Source organism: Hypanus sabinus, chromosome 7 (genome assembly GCF_030144855.1).
Source record: "Hypanus sabinus isolate sHypSab1 chromosome 7, sHypSab1.hap1, whole genome shotgun sequence".
NCBI lineage: Eukaryota > Metazoa > Chordata > Chondrichthyes > Myliobatiformes > Dasyatidae > Hypanus > Hypanus sabinus.
In genome coordinates this window covers 87212123-87228146 of record NC_082712.1, presented here as the reverse complement: position 1 = coordinate 87228146, position 16024 = coordinate 87212123, and the positions used below count along the sequence as shown (strand labels likewise).

At 40.4% G+C, this 16024-nt stretch overlaps 1 protein-coding gene across 3 annotated transcripts in view; it reads right to left on the bottom strand.

Moving 5' to 3' along the window:
- LOC132396359 (erythropoietin-like) overlaps positions 1-16024 on the bottom strand; it is a 240446-nt gene that overhangs the window by 143330 nt on the left and 81092 nt on the right. For 2 of the 3 annotated variants that reach the window (XM_059973873.1, XM_059973872.1), the window contains exon 3: positions 9457-9969. The exons of the other annotated variant lie outside the window; for it this stretch is intronic. In XM_059973873.1, the coding sequence (XP_059829856.1) occupies positions 9457-9535 (79 nt within the window). In that variant the 5' untranslated portion in view covers positions 9536-9969. The remainder of the gene's footprint in view (positions 1-9456; positions 9970-16024) is intronic. 3 annotated transcript variants of the gene reach the window in all.

Genomic DNA, 16024 nt, shown 5'->3' with positions numbered 1-16024 from the left:
TGAAATATAGCAGCTGTTTTGCCTTCTTTATAGCTACATTGATAAGTTGGGACCAGGTTCGGTCCTCAGAGATATTGACACTCGGGAGCGTGAAATTGCTCACACTCTCCACTTTTAATCCCTCTAGGAGGACTGGTTTGTGTTCCCTCGTCTTACCCTTTCTGAAGTCCACAATTTTCTCCACTAAATGTTCACCTTAAATGTACATCTTATTTACATCTTTTCTGAGGTAGATGACCAAAACTACACACAATATTCCAAATTAGGCCTCAAAGTCTTATACAGCTTCAATACAACATCCAATATCCTGTACTCAATACATTGATTTATGAAGGTTAATGTGCCAAAAGCTTTCTTTCCGACCCATCTACATTTCAATGAATTATGGACCTGTATTCCCAGATCCCTTTGTTCTACTGCACTCCTCAGTGCCCTAATGTTCACTGTGTAAGACCTACCCTGGTTGGTCCTATTGAAGTGCTCACCTCACACTTATCTGTATTAAATTCCATCTGCCATTTTTCAGCCCATTTTTTCATCTGGTCCAGATCCCGCTGCAAACCATGATAGCTTTCCTCACCATCCGCTACACCCCCAATCTTGTTGCCATCGACAAACTTACTGATCCAGTTAACTACATTATCATCCAGGTCATTTATATAAATGACATACAACAGACACAACACCAATCCCTATGGCACTCCACTAGTCACAGGCCTCAGTCAGAGAGGCAACCATTTACTACCATTCTCTGGTTTCTCCCACAAAGCTAATGCCTTTACTATCTCATTGTGAATGCCAAGGGTCTGAACATTGGCTAAGTTTTTTCAACAGCATTGCAACTCCAAAACCCTTGAGCTCAGATATGCACCAACTTCTCTTTCAGGATGCACACTGCCTAGATTTGGAAATATATTGCTGTTTCCTCATTGTTGCCTAGTCTAAGTAACGGAACTCCTTATCCACCACACTGTGGGAATACCTTCTCCAGAACAACAATGGTTCAAAGTTGAATATTCAAGCTCAAAGTACGCATTTGTTACCATATACTGCCCTGCAATTCATTTTCTTGCAGGCACTTACAGGAAAAAAGAAATACAATAGAATTTTACAAAAAAACTATGCATAAACAAAGACTGACAAACATCGATGTTCAAAAGAAGACAAAAATAATACTGAGAACATGAGCTATAAAGAGCCCTTGAATGTGAGTCTGTAGGTCATAGCATCAGTTCAGAGTAGTGGTGATTAAAGTTATCTGCGTTAGTTCAGGAGCTTTATGGTAGCAGGATAATGAGAGGGAAGAGGATCCAGAGGAGTTCAGATTTCAATGTTAAAAGCTGAAAGTACATTTATTATCGAAGAATGTACATTTTATACAACCTTAAGATTCATCTCCTTACAGGCAGCCACAAAACAAAGACCCCAATAGAACCCATTAAAAACAAAAGGAGACTGTAAAATATCCGGTGTGCAGAGAGGAAAAAAAAATAAATTGTGCTAACAATAAAAGCAAGCAAACAGCACTCAGAACTGAAGTTCGCAAAGCCAGGCATCACTTCAGCTGATCCAGAAGTCTACTAGGTGCAGGCCACAGCTTTATTAGAATGATCCCAGAAAGGAAAGGTTAATGTACAAGGAGTATTTGATGGCTCTGGGCACTGTATTCACTGAAGAATAAAGGGGGATTTTATTAAATATTGAAAGGCAGAGATCGGAGGTTCCTTTTTAATGCCATGGACCAATAATATTAAGTGAGGAGTCCGTGGAACCCAAGGGAACCTCAGGCCTAGATAAAGAAGGTGTTTCAAATAATGGGAGTATCTAGGACCAGAGGGCACAGACATTGAGTAAAAGAATGTCCATTTAGGACAAAGATAAGGAGGAATTTGTTAGCCAGACGGTGGTTAATCTGTGGAATTCATTGCCACAGAAGGTCATGTCATTGGGTATATTTAAAATGGAGTTTGATAGGTCCTTGATCAATAGGGGCATCAAAGGTTATGAGGAGGTTGAGAAGGAAATAAATCAGTCATAATCAAAAGGCACAGCAGACTCGATGGGCCAAATGGTCTAATTCTAACTGTTCTTAAACCTGGTGGTGTGAGACTTAAGGCTTCCGTACCTCTAGGTTGACAGTGGTGGCGAGAAAAGAGCATGGCCTAGATGGTGGATGTCTTTCATAAAGGCAGCTGCTTTCTTGTGGCAGCTCTCCTCGTTAATATGCTCAGTGGTGGGGGAGGGCTTCAAGCTGATGGGACATTAATGACTTTCTAAAAGCAGTAAGGGATGACTTGGCATGATTGACAATACATGAAGTCTAGACCCCAAGGCCTGGAACTGTATTTCTCAATCTGACTGACTCCTGAGTCCTCCTTTAAATGCTCTTGTAAAGTGTGTTGCTTAAATTCGGGGTCCATGGACCCCTTGGGGAAGTCTGTACATTGATTCCAATCCAGGGAGTCTGTAAACCTGGAGGGGGAAAAATTACATCTTTATTTTCACTAACCTGGGACTAAAATTTTACATTTCCATTATGGGCACTAGACTCCGTAGTATTTGAGACATTTTCGAGGAGCGATGCCTCATCATTAGGAGCCCCATCACCCAGGACATGCCTTGTTCTCATTGTTACCATCAGGTAGGAGGTACAGAAGCCTGAAGGCACACACTCAATGATTCAGGAACAGCTTCCCCTCTGCCATTGGATTCCTGAATGAACAGTACCTCACTAATTTTTATTCCTATTTGTTGCACTGTTTATTTAACTAATATACACACACACACACACACATACACTCTGTTTTTACTGTTTTTTCCTCTACTATTATGTTAATAAATTTCACGGCATATTCCGGTGAAACTAAACCTGATTTTGATTCCGGAATGATGAATGTAGACAACGAACCTCAGTAGTAATAGCAGTACCTGTCACTTTGTCACAATAGAAATCACAGATGTTTTCAAATCACATTACTTCAAAATCACATCAAAACACATAATCAAATATTCTTACTCAAGCTAAGCAACAACAGCATTCACACTGATATGCCTTAAAAATAAAATAATTTTAAACTTGCCTATATGAAAAGGCAACGTAACTTCATTGGACATGTGATTCGGAAAGAGGAGTTAGAATGCATGGTAATTATGAGAAAGATTGAAGGGAAGAAAGCAAGAGGAAGGCAAAGACAAATGATGATGGAGAAAGCAGCCAGAGAACTGGAAATGAATACCAATGAATTGATCCACTTGACCCGGAACAGAAGTGTGTGGGCCATGGCAGCCAAAGCTCAAACTGGGCACGGCACCTGATGATGATATTTTAAATGTATAGTTCTGTTATTTAATGAGTGAATAAAGAAAAACATATGTTACTATATCACAATTAGTTTTAATATATTGATAACTGTATTTCTATATAATTGGTTTCTTTTATAACCCTATGTATTTTATTTTACTTTAACATTGTTTGATTTTGCTCCAGGGAAATTTTGCTGTTACAGGCGATATACAGTTTACGTTGGCACTGTTGAGCTGCCTGACAATTCTATTTTACACAGTGAAGCCAGGACAGACAGGGAAGGTCATGCCTCCCAATAACTTGGCAAATTTATCCTGTAGCCAAAACATGCACTACAATGAGCCTTAACAACCTCGCGGTTAGAAATATAACCAGGGTATACCCATCTCATCTGCTGTTCAGATGGGTGGCCTTCTTGCCTGAGGCAGATGGTTGTGGGATTAAATCCCAGTTCAGTGGCTGAAATCTAAATTCCAGGCTGAAGCTGGTACTTCTGAAGGTAGTACTAAGGAATTACTGGACAGAATTAGAATTAAGTTTAATCATATGTCAGTGATATATTTGTTGTTTTTGCAGCAGCAGTATAATGCAATACATAATAATAGAAAAAACTGTGAATTATTGTATATATAAGATAACCAAATTAAGTAATTGGTGCAAAAATAGAAATAAAAATACAGTGAAGTAGTGTTCACAGGTTCAAAGTAATCAGAAATTGGATTGCACAGGGGAAGAAACTGTTCCTAAATCATTGAGTGTGTGACTTAAGGCTTGGCTTCTGTACTCCTTCTTGATGGTGGTAATGAGAAGAGGGACGCAGGCCCTCAATGATGAATGCTGTCAGGCATCGCTCCTTGAAGTTGTGCTGGATGCTACAGAGGCTAATGCCCATGGTAGAGCTAAATTTGCAAATCTCTGCAGCTTACTTCGATTCGGCTGTCGGAAGTGGCAGCTTTTAGGTGTTATGTTGAATCGAAGCCCTGTCTGGTGTACCATATCACAACTTCAATAAGGGTTCTTCCTTGTGTATGAACCACTATTTTCCCTCTACTGACAACATAAATTTTTTTATTACTGCATTCCATTTCATTCTGACAGCTTTTGTCCATCAGTTTGCTGCAAGGTTTTCAACATTAATCATTTTCAACAGCTACGTGTCAGAGGTAATGGCATTGTTTAAAAATGGCTTGGGACATCCTGAGGGTGTGCAATCCTTCACAGAAATGCAAACTTTTCTTTTTCTTTGTCACTCCCTGCATGAAACATCATGGCTGGGAAATCATCCTTTGCTGTTACTTCCGTTGGTATCAGTTACACGATCAGAAACAGAAACAGGTTTAACACTGGCATATGTTGTGAAAATTGTCATGTGGCAGCAGTACACTGCAATACATAATAATAAAACTGTAAATTACAGTATGTATTGTGATTGATACCAATGGAAGTGACAGATATATAATTCAGACCAGGGTGTACCGCACAGTGGTACAGATAACACACATATAACTCACAATAATTTAGAAAAGTAAGAATTAAATCTACAAATGAATGATGCATAAATAAACAAAGTAAAATCCACAAATTAAATATTCAGGCTCCTGTAATTTCTCCCTGATGGTAGCAATTAAAAGATTTTGAATGATAGACCTACCAATCGCTTCAGGTTTGCATAGCACTGTGCAAAACACATGTATAGCTGAGGAGCCTAAGTCCTTTCACTGTAGTAATTTTATGTATTGCACCGTACTGCTGCCACACAAAAAAAAACAAATTTCATGTGAGTGATGATAAACCTGATTCTGATATGGGTGTATTGTGAACTGAGAGTGGGAAGGGTGCAGGGAGAGGGGAATCACGGTGGGGAAAATGGGAAGGGAGAGGGGAGGGAGCAGGAAGCACCAGAGACACAATCCGTAATGACCAATTAACCAATTATTTGGAATTAAGTGACCGTGCCTGATATTTCAGGGCTGGGTGTGCCTGCAGCCGTCCCATTCCCTGTCCCCGGCACCTCTTCTCTGCCACCAGTGCCACACCCCCCCAGCGGTGCTCCACCCTCACCATTCCCAACATCCTCTGGGGGGTAAGAGAGAGAGGGAGATATATATATCTCTCTCAAGCTGATGCAAAAACCCTGGCTGATTTACCCCACCATCCCCAGACCAATAAACCGAGGCCATTTGTAACTCGTTTTCCACTTTAACCAAAAACCATGCAAATAATAAAGTTTTTGCTCTAAGTAGCTTAAATTACATATTGTGACATGTTTAAGCTAATTACATACTTAAGCAAGAGATAATTACTATAAATATTACATAATTAATTGTGAGTTTTCCACCGGGGCTCCAAGAGGACCACAACCTGATGTAGGGTTTAGTGGTTTGCAAACCTCAGTGACCTAGAGAGCCATGTTGGCTGGAGTCAGGGCCTTCTGCTTTGACTCTTGGTAGGGTCACCCATGCTAAACAGCTCAAAGGGTAGATGCTAGACTAAGAGTGGTTCACTGGTCCTCCAGGTTTGGGGGTTCAAATCAGGGCTAACAACCCTGACTGGTCAAAAAAAAAGTATTACAGAAACAGCAATGAAGAACTGCCAGCGGCATAACGAGCAGTAAGTAAGCTCCATGGGGAAAATTAATGATTCACTATACATTATATGAAGGGAAAATTATTAAATTCAGAGGTGAAGACTTGGCTCAGCTATATCCTGGTCCTTGAGTTCACCAAAGACTGTATCCCTGTCTCTGAATTTACTTGCATATAATGTAAAAAAAAACAGCAAAGAAGCTCTATTGAACAAATTCATACACAGAGCTACATAATGGAGTTATTAAAAGTTTAGAAAACGAAGAAGAATTTAAACAGCACCTGAATGAAAGGAACCAACAAGAGGACCATAACCTTATTGTTGTGTTTGAAGGCTTGCGTGTCTCAATGACTTGGAGAGCAATAGTGGCTGGAGTCAGTGCCTTGTGCTTTGACTCTTGGTAGGGTCATCCATGCCAAATAGGTCAAAGGGTAGAGGACAGACTAAAAGTGGTCCACCGGTCCTCCAGGTTTGGGGGTTCAGTTCAGGGCTAACAAGCCTGACTGGTCAAAAAAGAAATTGTTACGGAAACAGCAATGATGAATCCTTCTATATCTGTGTGCAACTAAGGACAGACAGAGATGGAGACCCTTCACTTCTGCCCTAAACACCAGTGGCATAATGGGCAGTAAATAGGTAAGAATTAAAGGAAGTATGGTAATGAGGCAGACCAGTTTATGGACGACCTATAGGAATGACTGAATCAGTTCAGATTCGGAGGAGAAAGATAAAAGGCTAGAAGAAACTATGTAATTACTAAGATTTAATGGCAAGAAATAGTACAATAAAGCTTTACCAAGCAACTACTGGCACATTGACAATTTCCATTGCAATAATAAGTACTTTATTGATCCTGAGTGGGGGATTCTTTTGTTTCAGCAGTAACTTTAGAAACACACTTAGCAGTGTGATGACTTTAATAATAATAATGTACAGAATAATAATATTCACAATAATGTGCAAGAATAATGTACAAAATAATAAAGCAGAGACTATTGTACTGTGATTTGTGTTCTCCTATCACACAGAGATGAATTGTATATGCTTATTGCATTTGGTAGGAAAGATCCTTGTGACAGCAGAGCAGAATGAGTCTGTTCAAAAGGGTGCTCCGCTGCTTATTCAGTAGGTCATGGAGAGGATGTGTCAGATTGTCCATAATGGATAACAGTTTGTTTAGTGACCTCCTCTCCATCATTAAACCAAAGGAGTCCGTATTGTAGCCAAGGACGGATCCAGCCTTTTTGATGAGTTTATTTAGTCTTTATGCATCACCAGCACTGATGCTGCTCCCCAGCATAAAGCAGCAAAGACTGCACTCGCTACGGCAGACCAGTAAAACATCTCCAACATCCTGCTGCACACATTGAAGGTTCTCCGCTTCCTTAGAAAATAGAGTCAGCTCTTCCCCTTCTTATAAACAGCTTTGTTGTTCGTTTTCCAGTCAAATCTGTTGTCAAGGTGAACACCCAAGTATTTGTACTCCTCCACCATCGCAACTTCTTCCCCCAGAATATATACAGGACTCATCACAGTCCTCTTCCTCCTAAAATCAATCACCATCTCCCTGGTTTTGGCCACATTCCGGAGCAGGTGATTCCTAATGTAGTACTCCACAAACCTGTCTACCAGTCCTCTGTACTCTGAGTCCTGCTCATCTCTGATACTCCCAACCACTGCAAAGTCATCAGAGAATTTCTATAAGTGGCAAGACTCAGAGTTGAATTGAAAGTCTGTGATGTGCAGTGTGAACAGAAACGGAGGCAGGACATTCCCTTGTGATGCTCCAGTGCTACTCACCACCGCCTCAGACAGAGAACTACCCAGCCGTACAAACTGGGGTCTACCTGTTAGACTTCAGTAATCCAAGAGATAGGGGCACTTGCTTACGCTCATCCTTTGCAGCTTCTCACTCAAAAGAAATGGCTGGATTAACCAAGCATATGTTACTTTACTGACACAATGGCTCAAGTACACTCAATGGCCATTTTATTAGGTACACTTGTAAACCTGTTTGTTAATGCAATTCATGATCAAGACGTGATCAAGAGGTTTAGTTGTTGTTCAGACCAAACATCAATATGAGGAAGAAATGTGATCTAAATTACTTCGACTGTGCAATGATTGTTGGTGTCAGACAGGGTGGTTTTTGTATCCCAGAAATTGCTGATCTCCTGGGATTTTCATGCACAACAGTCTCTAGAATTTACAGAGAATGGAGCAAAAACAAATCCAGCAAGCAGCAATTCTGTGGATGAAAATGCCTTGTTAATGAGAAATGTCAGGCTGATTCAGGCTGACATAAAGGAAGGCGTCAGTAACTCAAATAACCATGTGTTACAACAGTGGTGTGTGGAAAAGCATCTCTGAACGCATAACATATCCAACCTTGAAGTGGATGGGCTACAGCAGCATCAGACCATGAACGTACACTCAGTGGCCACTTTATTAGGTACAGGAGGTACCTAATAAAGTGGCCACTGACTGTACACTCAAAACATATCTGCTGATATCTTGATTATCATCATCATCAAGTTAACTGATCACTCATCTCATTTGATGCTTGTGGGTGCGATATGTACTTCTGGGGATGAGAAATCAAAAATTCATTACTTGAGAAATGTTTTGACATGTTCTGAAGGAGTTAACTATACAAGAAATGTGGATTTTTAGGTCATGCCTGGGGTCACCTTGCCCATCTCCCAGAAGAGGGGCAGGTGCCAAGCATTATAAACTGATGTGCCTTCTCAGACTGACTGGTAGACTCCATGCCACTGGGGCAGAACTTATTCCATTAGCATCACCAGGACAAGGAACTCCAAGCAACAGTTTACCAAGTCAACACCATTGATTACACTTCAGAAAATATTAATGACCTCAATGATAATTTTATAAACGGTCCACCCCTCCTTTACTTTCCAGGCTGTCCTCGCTGTTCTGGCACCTACACATTAGTTTATCAAACGAAAAGGGCAGTCTAAATATAAATTGTTATTGTCACAATTGGCAGGTTTGCTCGTTGCACCAGACCAAAATTAGATGGTTCCCTACACTTCAAATTATATTCCACTGGCCATCCGTGGTACAATAAAATTTACTTCTCTTGCATTTACGATTTACTTTAAAAATCGTTTGTTGGAGTTTGATTCCAACCATATAAGCAAAGGCTTTCCCACACATAACTCCCGGTTTAGTTCCTGCTCCACGACATAAAAGTGTTAAATCACAAACACTAGAAAATATGCAGATGCTGGAAATCCAAAGCAACAGACACAAAATGCTGGAGGGAACTCAGCAGGTCAGGCAGGATCTATGGAAAACAATAAACAGTCCACTTTTCGGGCTAAGACCCTTCTTCAGAACTGTTTACCTTTTTCCATAGATGCTGCCTGACCTGCTGAGTTCCTCCAGAAAACAGTTTCCGAGCACGAGTTTGGGTGCTTGGACAGGTTGGGGTCAGTGTATGCTGCAATCAAGGTGGACAATCGATTTTGTAAATAACAGATTGCATTTGGCGCCTATCGTTATCGAGAGTCTGAGCGAAGCTCTCATTTGAAACCACTTACCCGGTATCCCCATATCCAAATCTTCATAGTCCTCTTCAGTCACATTTCTTGAACTTTCATGTGTTAATCTATTTCCCATTGGGTAATATTGAACGTTGAAAAGGAGAAATAAATAGACAATGTTTGTCCCGGTTTACATCCAATTCACGGAAAATCGTTGGACCGTTTCCCCTTCCAGATTGGTCAACCAAGTCACAGTACAGCAGAGGTTCGCCGGTGGTTTAAGAAGCGATGGGGGTAAGATAAAGGAGTCGTCGGGTCGTTTCTGCTCCACCTCTCTTACTCCCTCCTCCCAGCAGAGCTGCCGTCGCAGTGTTCCTTCAGATGAACGGCGGCGGGGCAGACAGGATGGGGTAATGCTCTCCCACCGCGTCGGCGCTCCAAGAATCGGAGATTTAATGTGCGGAAGCGGAGATTTCCCTCGGAAATCCGAGCGCTGCTTTTTGAGTCGCCAAACTCATTCACCACGCAACTTCGCGCACGTTTCTCCCCGGTCACACAAAGCGCATGTGTCTGGAACAGACAATTTGGATGTAAGTCTCTGCATTAGTGTTAGTAACTCTCTTTCTTTCTGTAGGGCAGATTTAATGAGTGGTGGCGGGTGTGACTTTTAAAAAAGATTTGTTTGATGGATAATAGCTGTCAGGGCAAAATACTTTTATTTCATGATAACTGGTTTGCAAATTTTATTGTGTGAGTAGCAGCAGCCCAAGTGAATGCACAAATCCAGTCCGCATTTGAGCACTCCTCCAAAAATTGCTGAAATCCCCAGGATCCCAGAGTTGTAAAGTTAATCAGCTCCATCATGGGCACCAGTGTCCGTAGTATCCAAGAGATCAAGGAGCGATCCCTTCAGGAAGACGGCCTCCATCATTAAGGACCCCTCACCCAGGGCATGCCCTCTTCTCATTGCTACCTCAGGAAAGCCTGAAGCCTGAAGGAACAGCTTCTTCCCCATCCGATTTCCAAATGGACATTGAACCCATGAACGCTGCCTCACTGCTTTTTTACTTCTGTTTTTGGCACTACTTATTTTAACTATTTAATATACACGTATACTGTAATTCAGTTTTTTCTATATCATGTATTGCTGCCACAAAGTTAACAAATTTTACAACATATACTGGAGATATTAAACCTGTTTCTGATTCTGAACTCTTTTCAAAACTTCTGGCTCATTGCTAGGCCCTCTTGTAGATATTGACAATTGCTTGCCCCTTAGAAATGAACTCTGAACTTCCTAGTCCAAGGCTGGTTAAGTGGCGTTGTTTGCATACATTGTTTATTTAAATCTTTCCTTCATTTTAACAATGCCGAAACCCTTTATTTTCCTGAAGGATGCACCCCCACCCTGCTCATGAATGGTTTGTCCCACTCCCATCAGGGAGGAGGCTAGGCAGCATCCACACCCGGACCATCAAACTCAAAAACAGTTACTTCCGCATTTGGTCAGGCTGATCAACACCTCCACCCATTAGCCCACCTTCCATTAACCCACCAGCTAAATCACAGGTGAAAGCCAGGAACTGGACTAGGTTGTCAGAGGCTATTTCAGGTGCATGCCTTTGGGAGTATTTAATAGGTAGTGAGAGCTTGTTCCCATTATTGCCCTTGGCTATAACAACCTTTAGGAACCATTTATCTTTATACTACTTCAAGATTCCTTAAGAACTGCCTGAGAATAAATCTGCATGATTTTGTCATACTACTTAAGAACTATAATTGTTATTGCACTTTGCATCAGTGATGAATATTTGCTCTCAAGACAAACAACATGTCAGCCAGCATTTTGTATGAAAAACCCTCTCGACGGGTGATACTCGTTCAGCTGAACATCTATGGAATGTTCGCTTTACTCAGATTTCCAGAATTTGCAGTACTTTCCTTCTGCAGAAGTTGTTGCTGCTGGTATGAGATTAATTCTACACTGCAGTGAATTAGCACCTCAGTCCTTTATGCTCTGTGATCAACAGCAAACTGTCATTAGAAACATACACCAAAAACGGACCCTTGGGCCCACCATGATCATAACATCAAAAAACAAAGGAGTAGTATTAGGCCATTTTGCCCATCAAGTCTGTTCCTCCATTCGATCATGGCTGATTTATTTTCCCTTCCGCACACAATTCTCCTGCCTTCCCCCCTTAACGTATGACACTCTTACATATCAGAACATATCAATCTCCACTTTCATTATACCTAATGACGGCCTCCGTAGGCACCTGTGGCAATAAATTCAACAGATTCACCACCCTGTGGCTAAAGAGATTCTTCCTTATCTCCGGTCTATAGGGATATCCTTGTATACTGAGGCTCCGCCCTCTGGTTCTAGGCTGTCCCACAATTGGAAACAACCTCTCCGCCTCCACTTTATATAATCGTGCAGCAAGCTGACTAATGCACTTATCTATAATAGTCCTGTTTAAAGTTCAAAATAAATTTATTATCATATATATCATATGCATATAGTGCATATATATCAGGCTGAAATTGATCTTCTTGCAGCCATACTCAATAACTCCATAATAGAATAATAACCAAAGTAGAATCAATGTAAGACCTCACCAACTTGGATGTTCAACCAGTGTTGAAAGGACAACAAACTGTGCAATTACAAAGAGAAAGAAATAATAATGATAGTATCAGAATCAAGTTTGTTATCACCAGCATGTGATGCGAAATTTGTTAACTTAGCAGCAGCAGCAGTTCAATGCAATATATAATCTATCAGATAAAAAAGTAATAATAAATAAAATGAGAAAAAAAGTAAATTAATTACAGTATATGTACATTGAATAGATTTTAAAATGTGCAAAAACAGAAATACTGTGTATTAAAGAAGTGAGGTAGTATCCAAAGATTCAATGTCCATTCAGGAATCGGATGGCAGAGGGGAAGAAGCTGTTCCTGAATCGCTGAGTGTGTGCCTTCAGGCTTCTGGTACCTCCTATCTGATGGTAACAGTGAGAAAAGGGCATGCCCTGGGTGCTGGAGGTCAATAATGGAAGCTGCCTTTCTGAGACACCACTCCCTGAAGGTGTCCTGGGTATTTTGTAGGCTAGTACCCAAGATGGAGCTGACTAGATTTACAACCTTCAGCAACTTCTTTCGGTCCTGTGCAGTAGCCCCTCCATACCAGACATTGATGCAGCCTGTCAGGAATCCACCTTGCAAGGGTTCACTCTCTTTAAAGACAGCCTAACATCGGCCTCTGAGATGGTGATCACAGGGTCATCAGGTGGAGTAGGGATCCTCGCAGCTGTAGTTGTGTTCTCCCTTTTGAAACATGCATAGAAGACATTGAGTTCATCTGGTAGAGAAGTATTGCTGCCATTTAAGTTATTGGGTTTTGCTTTGTTGGAAGTAACGTCTTGCAGACTGCCAGTGTTGCCGTGTATCCGATGTCGTCCCCAACCTCGTTCGAAATTGTCTCTCTGCCCTTGAAATAGCCCTCCACAAATCATACCTGGTTTTCTGGTACAGGCCTGGGTTGCCGGACTTAAATGGCACAGATCTAGCTTTCAGCAGACGATGTACCTCCTGGTTCATCCACGGCATTTGGTTTGGGTACGTACAGTAAGTCTTTGTGGGCACACATTCATCCACACAGGTTTTAATGAAGTCGGTAACAACTGCAGCATACTCATCCAGGTTCAAAGATGAATCCCTGAATATAGTCCAGTCCACCAATTTAAAGCAGTCCTGTAGGCGTTCCTGTGCTTCCCTTGTCCAAACCTTCTCGGTTCTCACTGCTGGTGCTGCAGTCTTCAGTCACTGCCAATGCTCAGGGAGTAGAAGTACAGCTCAGTGATCAGACTTCCCGAAGTGAAGGTGTGGAATAGCACGGTAGGCATTCTTGATAGTGGTTTAGCAATGGTCCAGTGTGTTGTTTCTTCTGGTATTGCAAGTGATCTGTTGATGGTAGTTGCTTAATGATTTTTTTCAGACTGGCCTGGCTAAAATCTCCCAGAATGATGGTGAAGGCGTTAGGGTGCGCTGTTTCATGCATGTTGATCCCATTGGATCATATAAAGCCTGCTTGACATTGGCCTGAAGTGGAATGTAAACTGCGACCAAAATGACCCTGGAGAACTCCCATGGTAGGTAAAAAGGATGGAACTTTACTACTAGATATTCCAGGTCTGGTGAGCAGAATTGGGACAGCACTAATATGTTTGTGCACCAAGAAGAGTTGATCATGAGGCATACTCCTCATAAGTAAGCAATAAATATAAAGAACATAAGATTAAATCTATGAAAGTAAATAGATTGCATGAACATTTCCTTTGTTTGATCCATAATATAATTATGGCAATTCATATGCTTATTTAGATGCTTCTTAAATATTGTAAGAGCACTTACTTCCTCAGACAGTACATTCTCTGATCCTCCCTAAACCTCCTACCTCTCAACTTGTACTTATGCCTTAATGCTTTAGATACCTTCAGCATGGGGAGAAGATTCTCTCTATTGCCCATTATACTGTTGGTGTTCAGAGCAGCAATGTTGGTCTTCCATCTCTGGCAGTGTTCAAGGCTTCCTTCATTGTGTCACTAGCTCGGTTTTCACCACTGTCAGTCATGCAAATCCCGGGTGGAGACTCAGGAATACTGTCACATTCAGATATAGAAGAATTCTTCATTGCTGTTTCCAAAACAACTTTGTTTTACCAGTCAGGATTGGTAGCCCTGAGCTAAATGTTCGAACCTGGAGGACTGGTGGACCACACTTAGGAAACTTCTGCACAACCTGAAAACTGTGTGGCACTTTAAATTTTTTTTAAAATATGCATACTATGAATAATTAGAATGAAATTTGAAAGATCATATACTTTTGATTTCATTCATTAATTGAAGGGTATAATGAAATCTTCCACATTTCGTAAACGTTTTTCTTGTGTATCTTTATTACAAATCCATTGTCTATAAACGTGTATGATGTTCTTGTGGCCATTTTGCATGATTTTTTATTTGCACATTTGTGGTTAATATTTTTCTTTGAACAGCTTTAATGGTTTTCTTTGTTTTGTTTTATGGCTGTCTGGAGAAGACAAATCTCAGAGTTGTATACTGCATACATACTTTGATAACTAATTTACCTTGAACCTTGAAACCACAGTCATGCAAACAATTAAAAAGCAAACTTTTATCCTGTTGTAACAATTTTTAATTAAATTAATCTTATTAGATTATGATTTCTTTGAAAGATTACTGACCAAAAAAGTCAGAATATAGAATTTTTCACATCGAACAAACACAAACCACAACTCACGATACAAGTAAGCTATGCCAGGCCATCAAGACAACTAACTGACAGGGAGAATTGCAAAAGTAACACGTTTTGATTAAATGGTGTTGGTGTTCTGTAGAGCGGCGGTTTATTAAAATAAACTCCCAACCCTTATGGTTACAATTTGTGACAGTGTTGTAAATTGAAACAATGTAAATACATTGAAGTTCTAAAGTGTTTCAAAGTAAAGGCTGTGGTACATTTTTATTTAGAAAATTTATGAATTCTATTAATACAAGTAACTAATTACTGGTATTTCACAACTATATTATATAGATTATATTAGCATCAGTTCAAACTTATACTTATTTTCTATAAAAGAAAATTCGAGCTGCGTGGCAACGAAGGTTATGTGCATGAAGGAGGTCATTTCACTTACTGTGCACCTGCGCACTTTAGAGGGAACAGTCACCCATAGACACAAACTTACAATCAGAAAAGTAACTCTCCTCGAGGTAGCAAAAGCATTTTTTGTAGTAACATCATTAAATTTATCTATAGTATTCCCTTTTATATATTTTAACACTTTGCAAACCTGTTGGAAGACCCAATCTCTCACAGATGCTATTTTTGTTTTCTTCAAAAGGTCCAAAATACAAATTTACCAACTTAGTGGATCAAAGGAAATTAAAACTGAATTTTAAACATGATTAATAAATCTGCTTCTTAGGTAATTTAAGTAGAAGAAATCAAAATTCAAAGTAAGTTTATTATCGAAGTACATGTACAACACTGAGACATATTTTCTTCTGGACAACAGAAACTCAAATGTGATTTGTTGCATGTATGAGATAGAAAAATTCATATGTACATACATGCAATAAAAAGCATGGAAACAAGCCCTTCGGCCCAACTTGTCCATGCTGATCGTGATGCTTATTTAAACTAATCCCGTATCCCTGCATTTAGCCCCCATGTCTCTAAATCCTTCCTATCCATGTGCCTGTCCACTTTGTTTATGTTTCATATCATCCTCTGTCTCTTCCTCTGGCAGCTCATCCAATATATAGCACCCACCATCCTCTGTGTGAAATTCACCCCCCCCCCAATCTTAAGCCTATGCCCTTGGAAAAGAGACTGTGACCAACTACCATTTCTACGCCCCTCCATTTTATAAATCTTCATAAGAATGTAAGAGGGGATGACACAGATCTTAAGTAACTGTTTTCTAACATTAGAGCTGTTATCAACAGAATGTGACAGAAAAGTGTAATCGGGGTAAGTGTTAGAAAGGAAGTGAGGCCAGGATACACCAGCATCCTGGAAGGCAAAATTCAGC